Source organism: Cannabis sativa, unplaced genomic scaffold, assembly GCF_029168945.1.
Source record: "Cannabis sativa cultivar Pink pepper isolate KNU-18-1 unplaced genomic scaffold, ASM2916894v1 Contig4, whole genome shotgun sequence".
NCBI lineage: Eukaryota > Viridiplantae > Streptophyta > Magnoliopsida > Rosales > Cannabaceae > Cannabis > Cannabis sativa.
Window position 1 is genome coordinate 1,525,356 of NW_026870040.1, and position 13,569 is coordinate 1,538,924.

Consider the following 13,569-nt stretch of genomic DNA (forward strand, 5'->3'; position numbering starts at 1 on the left):
TTTAATATTTAACCAATTTTTTATTATGATGTTGAGGTCAATAATGGTATTTTACATCAATTAATGAAGGGTGTAAATGTCAATCCACCCTTTTATTGGCACAAAAAATGTAACTAGAATATATGTGCATGTGTTTTGGGATAGATGTTCATAAATGGGCACCATTCATGATATTTGGACGTTTATGAACTTATATTTTTTTTTTTATTATTATTTTCAGTTGTAAACTTATGTATTTTAAAAAAAATACTTGTGTAATTATATTTAGACTTGCCCAGAATAAATAAAAAGAAATACAAAATTTAAAAAAAAAAATTGCATCCCATATATAATTTTTGCATGGACTATCACAACAAATAAGAATACCAATTAAATTTTATGCTTTGGCTAAATATTGAGTAATTAATTTAAACAATTTCAAAACAAGCATGTATATAAATTCTACAAACACAACACACTTGTCATGCAAAGCACATATAATATGAAGCTTAAATGAGTTTGATAAAGTTAGTAACTAAACTTAAAATTATAGAACACACTGCATACTTTAGTTGAAGGAGTGTAAGGAGTCTTGAGTTGAATCATCATACATAAAGCTACTCGTTTGGCTATGCTCGATGGATCCACCATGACTTAAAGGTGAAGCTCGTCGGCTAGATGAAGCAATTTGCTTATGATGCATGGTTTGTGGTCTTTGTGGACATGTGAGTAAATTGTGACCTGTACCCTTACATATTCTACACTCTCTCTCTTTCTTCCCCGATTCATTATCGTTTCCATCCCTTCGACCACCTTGTTGATTTCCCATGCCTTTAGTTTTCACATTTACCGAATCCCTCACAATGTTTGGATTGTCTTGATGTCCACGAGATGATTCTGACGCTTGTTCATCTTGTTTTGAGGTTTGATCGAAAGCATCCTTACAATATGCAGTGAGGCGTGCTATCTTATTTTTTACATATGCAAAAGAGTTGTCTAGTGTCGAAGCATAAATATTCAACAAGTTAGTGTCCGAATTAAGGGAGTCATACCTTGCCATTTGTTTGAGCTCGTCTTGTTCAGTGGAACCAGCTTCATTGCTTGTGGTTAGCGTTGTAAGCTTCGCATCATTGGTCCAACGCTTCAAAATCAACGAGGGGGGTATAAGCATTATGTTCAAGTATTTCATGCATGCCCATATATGCTTGCATGGATAATCGTCAGTCTCAAACAATAAACAATCACAACTGAAGTGGTTGTTAATCTTGTAGTACTGAACCTTGTAGCGTATTTGCCCATGTTGAAACCTATTAAAGCTAAGAAGGAGGTGATCCCCAAAGTCTTCTGGGTTAAAAACTACACATGCACGCTCATCTTTTATTTGTTCGACAACTTTATAGTAAATGTCTCGAGTGTATATTTCAGCTGCATTTTTGTAGTAAGGCCTCACCGGATCTGTGAACGGCGGTAATTGAGCAGTGGTGAACTTGCTTATGAAGGTTCTTTGAGCTTCTCTGTGCTGTAACTTCATGCAAGCCAAATCAATGCATGAGATAAATTCTCGAATAGGATAACAAGCTTCAAGGAATTTCTTCAAGGCTGAGTTCATTGACTCATTCCTCTGTGTAGTTCTCGTTCCACCACAAAAGTGACCCTTTACAAATGCCTCTCCCCATGTGTGCCTTTCATTATAACTTTTTACGCACCACTCACTTCCATGTAGATCATATTCGTCCATTAGATTTTTCCATTCCATCTCAAATTCTTCTTCGGACATGTATTTATACATTAGCCTTTTGAAGTTAGTTTTGAAATGAGGATCACGAACACGTTTGAATACATTGTTACATATATGCCATGTACATGAACGATGGAATGCTCCTTGAATTATCATGTCAATTGCAACCTTCATGGCCGGATCACCATCAGTTATCACAACTAAAGGCTTCTTGTTATTCATACACTTTAGGAACTTTGTCAGCATCCAACAATATGTCTCGAGGCTTTCGTCAAGTAGTAAGCCTAATCCAAATACGCAACTTCCAAAGTGATTATTAACACCAATTAGTATAATAAGAGGCTTGTTATACTTGTTAGTTTTGTAAGTGGTGTCAAAAGCAAGTACTTCCCCGAAAGCAGCATAATCTCGGTGAGAGTATCCATCTGCCTAGAATAAATTTGACAATCTATTTTCGTCATCGCATTGATAATCCACGAACAGTTCTGGGTCCTTTCTTACTGCACAATCTAGATAGCCAAGAGCCCCTTCAGCATCTGTTTCCATGCTCTCCAATCTCCTTTATTTGGCAACAACATTGTAAACATCTTTCAATTGGTAAGGAACATTTTCATAGCCCCCAGCTTGTAGTGCGACATGTGCCATTATATTAGATGTCTTGATCCCCAATTTATTTATAGTTCTTACTTGGGCAACCATTGAATCTGGGACCTCACGATTCGATCTCAGGTAATTCATTTCTAAGGTAGTGGCAGTGGGATGGTTGTGTTGTATCACGAATTCTTTTGCAGTGTAACATGTCTTATCCCTTGAACGCAATATTCTAAACGCCACCCCACAACCAGTTCTTGTGATAGGTTTAGGTCTCCTTTGTCTTTCAGGCATATCAATATATTTTTGTCTTCTAAATCCTTCACTGGAGCAAACCCACCTCCTCATCGTGATAATGTCTTCATCATCGCGGACAACATCATCTCTTCGGACGCTGAAACTGGTATACTTCGCGTATGTTGTCAAAAAATATTTCCACTCATCGACGGATGGTAATGTTTTTCCCACAACATCATTTGTAGTGATTTCACATATTTTCTTTTGAATCTCGAATGCTTCTTTTATTGGTGGCCACTTGGGTGAAGAAAAAGGATCAACGTTGGTCATTATTACAATAACTTTTAGACAAAGTCAGCCCACATAAAACCTGTAAATGAAGATATATATATATAATATAATCAATCAATATACACCCTATGTTCATTATTAAGTATAAATATAAAAATTTATCAAAAAAAAGTGTAAATATTAAAAAAGAAAATTGCTCACGTCTAATCTAACTCTATCTCTCAAATCTATTTGTTTATCATCTCTCTATTACCTAGAAGATTTATTTGTAAATTCAGAAGAAATAAGAAAAAAAAAGATTTATTAGTAATTTTCAGTAGTCCTTCTTTGTTTGTCTTTACACTTTTGGGCTTATGGATTATATATTTTACTCACCATCCATTATTATATATTTTACTCACCACCATTTTAACTTTTAACTACTGATCATGGTATTGTTAGAGAAGGAATAAAAACTATTGCACATGCATGATAAAAATAGTTAATTAGTTGTTATCTATATTCTATATTTTAACTCACTTTTTTTTTTTTTTTAATTTTATGTTTGTTTAAAGATTTTATTTTATTCAAAGAGATCTATTGATGAAAAAAAAAATTCAAATACAGTTATTTATTTTCTTTTCTGATGACTGGGGGTTCAATTTGATAAATAAAAGAGAGAATACACTTCTAATCCAATTCATGCATTAAAGCCACGTAACTTGTGTTTTATATTTATTTCAACACGTGTCACATGTTTATGTGAAATTAAAAAAAATATATCGGATCAACCTTCTTGGTCTCAACTATTGGAAAGTTACAATGTGGAAAAGTGAATGAAAATAACTATTGGTCTCAACTAATTCAATAAAAAAATTAATCAAAAATAAGATTTTAGAGAATTTAGGGTAAATAAAACACAAGAGCAATAAACTATTAAAAAGAAAGGGGATTAAACCTGATGAGGATGATGGTGGGGAGGGATACATGCTGCCTTCAATTTATTTGTGCTTCCTTCATGATAACTAGAAAGTGAGTTTGTTGGAAAAAAAAAGAGTAGAAAGTGAGTTTTATGTGTTTGGTAGGTTATTTAAGTAGATAGTAGTTGTTAGGTAGACTTAATTATTCAATGTCTAAGTTAGGTTAAAAGTTATTTAATGTGTTTGGTAGGTCAATATTTGAGTAAATAGTGTTGTTTATTGAATTTTTATAGTTGATGTTAATTTAAAGGGAAAAGGGTTAGTTTCAAATTATTAGACAATAAAACAGGCATACAATAAGGACAAATAAGAAAAATAAAATACTGTCATTTCTACATATAAAATAAGTTCTCAATAATGTTGATCTTTAAAGCATGACTTCCGACCTTTCTGTAAGCTCATTAAGTATTCCATATTTAATTTATTTTAAACTATTTTTTCTTGTTCTCAGTTAAGTCATTTGTCCAATAGATATATAGTTATATCGTGACTTAGTGGTAAAAATATATGGTATACTATTAGATTAAGTGGTTAGGATCTGTTATGTTAGTTGCCACATCTTAGGGAAGTTAGTTATTGTTGTTGTAGTTAGTCTTAACTGACTTACTACACTATATATATTCCCTGTAATGCCTTTGTTCAAATTAATCAATATCAAATCAATTTTCTCTGTTTTCTCTCCTATTATGGTATCAGAAGAAATACTCTGAAGCTTCAAGAACTTAATTCCAACTTCAAAGACTTCATCAATGGCAAGAACTCGAGCCACTGCTACCACCACTGTCCCTCCTCCGTCAGTGGTTGATGCTGATCCAGCTCCACCACCATCTTTGCCCTCTGAAGAACACTCCAATCGAACTGATGATCCAGTTCCCAATTCTCGATCACATCCGATCGATTCTAATCAAGATCACCGATCCAATCCGATCGATTCTCTTCCCAATCATCGATCACCTCCGATCGATTCTCTCCAACATTCTCGATCCATTTCTCATGATCGACCTGCCTATAAAGATGTCCGTTCACCTTATTATCTCAGCAATGCTGATCATCCGGGGTTAGTCTTGGCCACACCAGGTCTCACAGATCGCAATTTCTAGCCTTGGACACGCGATTTTAAACTCTCCATAGCCAGGAACAAAACTCCATTTCTTGATGGCCCTCTCCCTCAACCTCCTCCAACAGATTCCTTGTTTAGCTCTTGGATTAGCTGCAATCAAATGGTGATGTGTTGGATTCTCCACTCCGTTTCTCCTAAAATTAAAAGCAACATCATGTATTTGGACACTGCTACCGAAATGTGGACTGTCCTCTGTTGGGTTTTATGCCCTAAATAAAACTCCATTTCAATGTAATCTATTTTATTCAACATCAATAACGAAACAGAAGTATTTTTCATTCATTTGTGTATGTTTTGGTTCATGTTATCAATTGCTTGTCTATTTGATTTATAAATTCATCTGAAACCCTTTTCACATACTTGATCCTGTTTATTGTGTTGTCAACACATTGGAAAGTAAACATGACTATGTGAATAAAGTTTTCTAGATTTCTCAGACACAGGGTTTTACTGATATGATAATCTACAACAGAGTTTACTTGCATTTGGAGAAATGCTATGCGTGGATTCAACGAAGAATTAATAAGTCAGTGAATTTAGGTTATAAATTCTTGATATGCTTATTGGAAGCTCGGTTATATAGACCCATGGTCCCCCCACTAGTTGAGATAATATTGCTTGTAAGACTCATATAATTGGTTTTGATTAATCAATTATAATTCTCAAATTAGACTATGTCTATTTGTGAATTTTTCACTAAGTAAGGGCGAAATTGTAAAGAAAGAGTTTTTAGGGCATATTTGTTAATTATGATACTTTGTATGGTTCAATTAATAAATATGATAAATGACAATATTATTTAATAATTATTTATAGTTATTAAATAGTTAGAATTGACATTTAAATGGTTGAATTTGAAAATTGGCGTTTTTGAGAAAATGAGATGCAGAAATGATAAAACTGCAAAATTGCAAAAAGTGAGGCCCAAATCCACATTGCCTAGGGCCGGCCACTTTTATAGGTTTTTTCATCTGATATTTTCATTATTTTAATGCCAAATAATTCAAACCTAACCCTAGTGGAATGCTATAAATAGATAGTGAAGGCTTCAGGAAATTTACACTTTTACTTTTGATTTCCTTCAGAGAAAAACCTGAGCCTTCTCTCTCTATACCTAGCCGCCACCTTCTTCTCTTTCTTCTTCCTTGAAATTTTGAAACCTCTTAGTGATTAGAGTACTGCCCACACACAGCAAGTGATACCTCAATCATAGTGAGGAAGATCGTGAAGAAAGACATTCAACAAAAAGAAGTTTCAGCACTAAAGAAGGAGAGAAAGAGATCCAGGTTCAGATCTTGATAATACTCTGCGACAGAAAGGATACAAGGGTTAGAAATCTGAACGGAAGGAGTCATATTATTTCGCTGCACCCAATGTAAGGTTTCTTATACTTTATATGTGTTTATTTCATATTCGTTTTAGAAGTTCATATTTAGGGTGTTAATCAACATACTTGTGAGTAGATCTAAGATCCTAGTAAAATAATTTCCAACATCCTCAACAATCGATTCAACCAAGGTAATGGTCCTCCAATCTTTGAACTAAACGAATTACTTACATATCTTCATCAAGGCGATGATTCGGTTAGTGCTTATTTCACTAAACTTACTGCTATGTGGGATGAAATCCATCAACTAAGACCACAGATACCCTTTACATGTGCTGCTGCTGCACAAAATCAAGAACAGATTAATCATGATCAAGTCTTGCAGTTCCTAATGGGACTAAATGATTCTTATCATGTTATTAGGGATCAAATTCTCCTTATTGATCCCTGTCCATCTCTAAACAAGGTGTTTTCAATGGTAATTCACCAAGAAAGGCAAAGAACATTGGGAAATCATCATATTCCCCCAATTACTGCTGCTGCAACCACTATCCCTGCTGCTACTGAACCAGCAGCCAATCCAACATCAAAAAATAAGCCCCCTCGACCTCACTGTACTCATTGTCAAAAGCCCAGCCATTACAAGGACAAATGTTATTTTTTACATGGGTTCCCTCCCGGATATGGCAAGCCAAGGGCCAATGATTCATTAAATCAAACCAGAAAATCCTGCAATCAACAACTTGACTGGTAAAATCGACCCTCTTTCACCTGATTCTTGGATATTAGTGTTGGGTTTTATGCCCTAAATAAAACTCAAATTCAATGTAATCCGTATTATTAAATATCAATAAAGAAACAGAAGTATTTTTCATTCATTTGTGTATGTTTTGGTTCACATTATCAATTATTTGTCTATTTGATTTATAAATTCATCCAAACCCTTTTCACATACTTGTTCTTGTTTATTGTGTCGTCAGCACAGTGGAAAGTAAACATGACTATGTGATTAAAGATTCCTAGATTTATCAGAACCCTGGGTTTTACTGATATGATAATCTACAAGAGAGTTTACTTGCATTTGGAGAAATGGTATGTTCTTTCTAGAGCATAGGTTAAAGTAAAGCTTGGGTTGGATGCATGGAGTATGCATCGGAAGGGACCGATATTGAACTTTGACATAGATTTATTAAACTTACCGTAATATCTATTCAATTCAATATCACCTAGTTGATCCTAGATCAAATGATCTTAATCCTGATATGATTAGGTTCAATCTCAAGAGTGTTATTCGTGTTCTTTGATTTGTTAGTTAAGCCTACTTTTGGGTCAGGGTGATACGTACATTTTGGGAATACGGTAGTGCAATTGAGTGGGAGCACTAACATAAATATGGAATCTATAACTTCTATGTGGCGAATAGAAAGTAAAAGATGATTTTCTTCGAGCTTGACCAAACAAAAATAAATGGTGGAGTACTCATTTCACTTAGTTGAAATATCATTTATACGGGGTTAAGTGTTTTAAGGATAAAATACATTGTAGGGTGTTACGGTAATTTGATCCCTTTTACAGTGTAGATCATCTATATAGAGGATCATTGATGAAATTAGGATTATAACAATGGATAATTAATAGCGTGTCTATATGGTGGAACATATAGAGCGTTCTACATAGCTGAGAGTGTAATTCTAAGTTCTATGCGTGGATTCAACGAAGAATTAATAAGTCAGTGAATTTACTTGGTAGATTCTTGATCTGCTTATCGGAAGCTCGGATATATAGGCCCATGGTCCCCACACTAGTTGAGACAATACTACTTATAAGACTCATTTAATTGGTTTTGATTAATCAATTATAATTCTCAAATTAGACTATGTCTAGTTTGTGAATTTATCACTAAGCAAGGGCGAAACTGTAAAGAAAGAGTTTCTAGGGTATATTTGTTAATTAAGAGACTTTAGTTAGTCTAATTAATAAATATAATATGACAATATTATTTAATAATTAATTATAATTATTAAATAGTTGAAATTGACATTTAAATGGTTGAATTTGAAAATTAGCGTTTTTGAGAAAATGAGATACAAAAATGATAAAACAACAAATTGCAAAAGTGGGGCCCATATCCACTAGCCATGGCCGGCCACTTATGTAGTATTTATCATTTAATATTTTCATTATTTTATTAACAAATAATTCAAACCTAACCCTATGTGGTATACTATAAATAAATAGTGATGGCTTCAGGAAAAGATGATGTATCTTATTCCTTTCAGAGAAAAACCTGAGCCTTCTATCTAACCTAGCCGCCACCTCTCTTTCCTTCTTCTTCTTTGTTTGTTTCGAACCCCTTAGTGATAGAGTAGTGCCCACACACAGCAAGTGGTACATCAATCATAGTGTGGAAGATCGTGAAGAATCCAGATTCAATAAGAAGGACATTCGGGCTCAGATCTTGATAATACTCTGCGACAGAAAGGATACAAGGGTTAGAGATCTGAGTGGAAGGAGACATATTATCCCGCTGCACCCAATGTAAGGTTTCTCATACTTTATATGTGTTTACTTATAATTATTTTAGAAGTTCATACTTAGGATGTTAATCAACATACTTGTGAGTAGATCTAAGATCCTGGTAAAATAATTCCAACAATTAGCCTCAGAGCCATGGTAATTGATTTGCTTGCAAGAAATTTGGACTTAAAATGATTTGTATGTGATTTGGATGGTTTCATGTTATTTTGTGTGTTGTATGATGATTGATTGATGTTTGTGAAATTTTGTGAAAAATAATTGAATTTTCGTTTCTGGAATTATTTTTATTGGATAGTTTGGAAAAAATTAAGCAATTTATTTTTTTTTACAGAACTCAATTTCGATTTTATTTGAATTAGTTATGATTTTTTGAAGATTTGAAAAAAGATAGGGTGATCACCTATCCCACGCGCGCGCGGATGGCCCATTCCCTCGGCCAGACGTGTGTTAGGACAAGTTTTGTCCGAGCAACACGCGCATGGGGTGTCTGAAACCCCATTCTGCGTGCGGAAATCATGCTGGACACACCCAACCCCGAGGTTTCTCGGCTGTGACACCCTGTGGCGCGTGTGGATTAGTATGCAACTGCATACGATCCGTACAACCCACAATTTTTTCGTTTTTCTTCATTTTTTCATACTTTTTTCATGGAATTAACTTCCGATTTTTTGTGTAGTTTTGTATTTAGATATTTACTATCCTATTTCAATTCTAATTATCATAATTAAATTAATTGAATTTTTTAAAATTAATTTATGATATTAGTGTGATTTGAACTTGAAAATATGTAAATATCTAATTTTTTTTTTGCTTAATTATCTATCTTATTTTTAATTTTGATTATTTTTTATCTTATTTTTAAATTTAAGGTCAGATATTAATTTTTTTTTAATTACTCTATTTTTTTAAATTATTTGACCTTATTTAAATTTAAAATAAGATAATTATAATCATGATATTTTAAATAGATATAAGATATGTTGCTAACTTTTAAATTTTGTTATTTTTATTTAAATTAAATTATAAATCAGAAATTTTTTTTTGAATATTTAATTTATAAAATAACATAAAATTTAAAAGGTAGTTAGCAATTTTTTTTGAAATGATATTTAGGTTAAACTTAATTTTTTCAAAAATATTGTAGGTTTAATTTTATTTTTTTATTATTTATTTAAAACCGAAAATAATAATAATTTTTTTATTATTTTATTTATTTATTTATTTTCGAATTTTGATTAATTATTTTAAAATTAAATAAACCCTACATCCAACTATCCAATTCTACTTGTTGCAGGAGTAAAGTGTTCATTGGATCACATCCAATATTTTTAGGCCTATCCAGATCCGATCCAATCATATATTGGATGTTAGATTTTACCATCCGATCCGATCTAATTAATTTCATCATCCAATCGATCCAACATCCATTGGATGCTGGATTGGATCGGTTCTATCCATTGGATGTATTTCATATATATTTGTTTGTTTAATTTGGATTTATCTAATATTTTAGACTTAGTATTTTTTGGATCGGATCGGATCCATCCAATATTTTAGATCCAGTATGTATTGGATTGGACTGGATCCATCCAATCCAAGAACAAAAAGGTAAAACTTTAATGTTAATTTTCATATATACATATAGATTTGACGTATAACAATATAAAATCTAATTACTCATCCAAACTAAATGAAAATACTAAATAGTTCGATTGGATGTTGGATGTATTGGATTTTTAGACACCCCATCCACCATCCGATCCGATCCAATTGGATATTTGAAAATAACATCCAATCCGATCCGATCACAATTGGATATCTAATGTTTGGCGGTCGGTTGTAATTGGATCGGTCGGTTTTCATTGGATTGGATCGATTTATGCACACCCCTAGGAGTATGTGTTTTAGCTTGTGTGTAAGTTTTATAAAACCTATTATTGCTTGATCTAAATTGTCATGGTTAACTTGTTGACAGATCCAATGATCTGATTTTAATCCATGGTTCAATTGTCAATAGGTCAAGTAAATAATTTATAACAGGTAAATTTTACATTGTTCTTTCATCTGTGTATGACCAAATAACATGATAGGATCCATCCAAATCTGTGTGAGCCTATATGTTTACTTTTTGTTATAGATGCATATAGGTTGTTGTTGCTAAATAAAATGTCACACCATCATAGATTTTATTTAGGCCTATTTAGTTTTTGGGCCTATTCAATTAATAACAATTGTTCATTTTAAGGTTAAATTCCTCTCTTTTGGGCCTTGTGTGAGAGTTGGGGGCCAATAGAAGTGGGTACGACATACTGAACCCAGCTCCCCCTCACATGAACTACCCCAATTGTGAAGGCCCATTTGCCTGATTTGGATAACTGTGCTAGGTTAGTTTAACCTAATAAAATTGATTAGTAACATAATTAATTTCATTTATTTTGAAATTAATTTAAGAAAACATAGTTTAATGAATTATATTCTAGATAAACTATATGTAATTTCTTGTATTTTAATTAAATATAGAATTATAACCAACTAGATTCTTTCTGAAGCTTAATTTAATTATTTCATTAAATATTCCTATTTAAGTTGTAAATTAGTTATTTCTAACTATTTTTTTTTTAATCAACTTAAATTTGAATATCTTTTGAATTTCAAATAAAAAAAATTAAGTTGAGAAATTTTAGGAATTGGTTATTAAGATTCTTTAGATATTTTTTTAAGTTGATATTTTTCAAATATGGATAAACTTAAAATGGAATATTTTCAAATTAAGTGGTTACAACTTAATTTTAATATTTAATTAAATTACAATTTGAAAAAATATTTAAGTTGGATATTTTAGATTCTTCTAACAAACTTAAATAAGATATTTTTCAAATTTATTCCATTATATTTTAATTTTTTATTTCGAATTTAAATAGTTGAAATTTAATTAAAGTTGGATTTTTATTCATTTAATTTTTTTTTTCACAAAACCAACTTTAGTTTGTAATTTTTCATTATTAAAATATGGAATAAAATAAATGATTAAATAAAATACATATATTTTTTAAATAATGAGCTTTAATCAAGAGACATTCGATCTCCATTGTTGGTTTTACATAGCTATTATTTTAGTGAGTAATCCTCCCTAATGGAGGAACGTTCATTAGCAAATTAGCGCCGTTCAATCTCGAAAGATAAGTATTTTTGTAAGTTTTTTATGTTAGTATTGATCACCCTAATGGTGACGACTGTATAAGACTTACAAGAGTATGAAACAATAGTGGAAGCTCATGAAATAAGAATGACCTTGACTCTCGCCTAAACGGGACAACGTCGGATTCTCTTTTCGATCGAATAAAAGGTTGCTAGAATGTTTATCATTTTAGATGAATTGACAACTCTATTCAATGGATGATGCTTTGACTCTCGCTTAAACGGGACACTGTATCAGTTTGTTGGAAACATTAGAAAATAAACTATGTTAAATTTTGTATTTTTATAACATATGTGTTTATTTGTTATTTTCTGAACTTGTGTATGAATTTATTGAACCAAAACCTTACTTCTGTTTTATTGATGTGTTGTAGTGCCAATATGAATATCTCTCACCCCGATCCACTCCTGTCTTAGCCAATGAACTCTATAGTGTGAAAATGCATCCTGGTAGTTGCATTAACTCGCACCTATTGATGATGAATCTGAAGTTTCAAAAAGCAAATCTACTTGGAATTGAATTATCAAAGGAACAATGGGTACAATTCATTCTTAATAGTCTTCCTCCGAAGTATAATTCATTTGTTGTATCTTACATGATCAACAATTTTAACTCCTCCGACATGGATAAGCTCGAAGCTGAATTACGAGCTCATGAACGGAATTTGATTGCAATGCCACCTCATGGTTTTGCAAACTTTAATCAGAGGAACAGGATTAAGCATGAAGGCTCTAACAAAGTTGCTTCTTCAAGTACAATTATTAGACATAATCTTCTATGTTCGAATTGTAATGAAAAGGGACATCTTGAAGAACGATGTCCCTGGCTTCTAAACAATTCAAACGAAGGTAATGCTTTTGTCTTTGAATCATGTGTTTTAGAGAATGACAAATCCACATGGATTGTTGATTCTGGGTCTACTAACCATGTTTGTTATTCATTGCAGCTGCTTGAAACTTGGGAAAATCTGCACCCAGAAGAGTTAAAGCTTAAAGTTGGAAATGGAGAGTTAGTATCGGTCAAAGAAAGAGGAACGACCCGTATCAATTTTCATACAAAAAGATTTTTACTTTGACAAAATGTTTTATTTATTCCAAACCTTAGTAGAAACCTGATTAGTGTTTCATGTTTACAAACACAATTTTATATATTGAATTTTTTCGAGTTCTAATTGTTCAATTTCTCGTAATGGATTTCATATATGTGTTGGTAACATGGAACAAGGGCTTTATGTTTTAAGACCAGATACGCAAATCGCACTAAATACTGAATTTTTCAATGTAGCTACACCTAGAAGCCTTAAAAGAAAAGAGATTGATAATGATGAACAAACTTATCTATGGCATTTACGTTTAGGTCACATAGGCTTTGATAGACTCAATAGGCTAACCAAGGATGGTCCATTGAAAAATGTCGTCTTAGGTGAATTACCAGTATGCGAGTCTTGCCTAGAAGGAAAAATGAGCAAACGTTCTTTCTCTGCAAAGGGAGAGCGTGCCAGAAAACCCCTAGGGTTAGTGCATTCAGATGTTTGCGGACCTCTGAATGTAAAAGCCCGAGATGGTTATGAGTATTTCGTCACTTTCATTG

General features: G+C 32.5%; 2 protein-coding genes across 2 annotated transcripts; both read right to left on the reverse strand.

Moving 5' to 3' along the window:
- Positions 1 to 299: 299 nt before the first annotated feature.
- Positions 300 to 4,003, reverse strand: LOC133033344 (protein FAR1-RELATED SEQUENCE 5-like). Its single transcript, XM_061108053.1, has 2 exons — positions 3,774 to 4,003; positions 300 to 2,915 (listed from the first exon to the last, which is right to left on the reverse strand). The coding sequence occupies exon 2, from the start codon at positions 1,961 to 1,963 to the stop codon at positions 548 to 550; it is 1,416 nt and encodes a 471-aa protein (XP_060964036.1). The 5' UTR covers positions 1,964 to 2,915; positions 3,774 to 4,003; the 3' UTR covers positions 300 to 547.
- On the reverse strand, positions 2,279 to 2,875 carry LOC115699944 (protein FAR1-RELATED SEQUENCE 5-like). The gene has a single exon (XM_030627492.2). It carries the CDS (start codon positions 2,873 to 2,875, stop codon positions 2,279 to 2,281), a length of 597 nt encoding a protein of 198 aa, XP_030483352.2.
- Positions 4,004 to 13,569: the final 9,566 nt, after the last annotated feature.

Bases quoted from the DNA above. Each gene is read 5' to 3' on its own strand.
- LOC133033344 (XM_061108053.1), bottom strand. From the start codon at position 1,963: ATGCTGACAAAGTTCCTAAAGTGTATGAATAACAAGAAGCCTTTAGTT.
- LOC115699944 (XM_030627492.2), bottom strand. From the start codon at position 2,875: ATGACCAACGTTGATCCTTTTTCTTCACCCAAGTGGCCACCAATAAAA.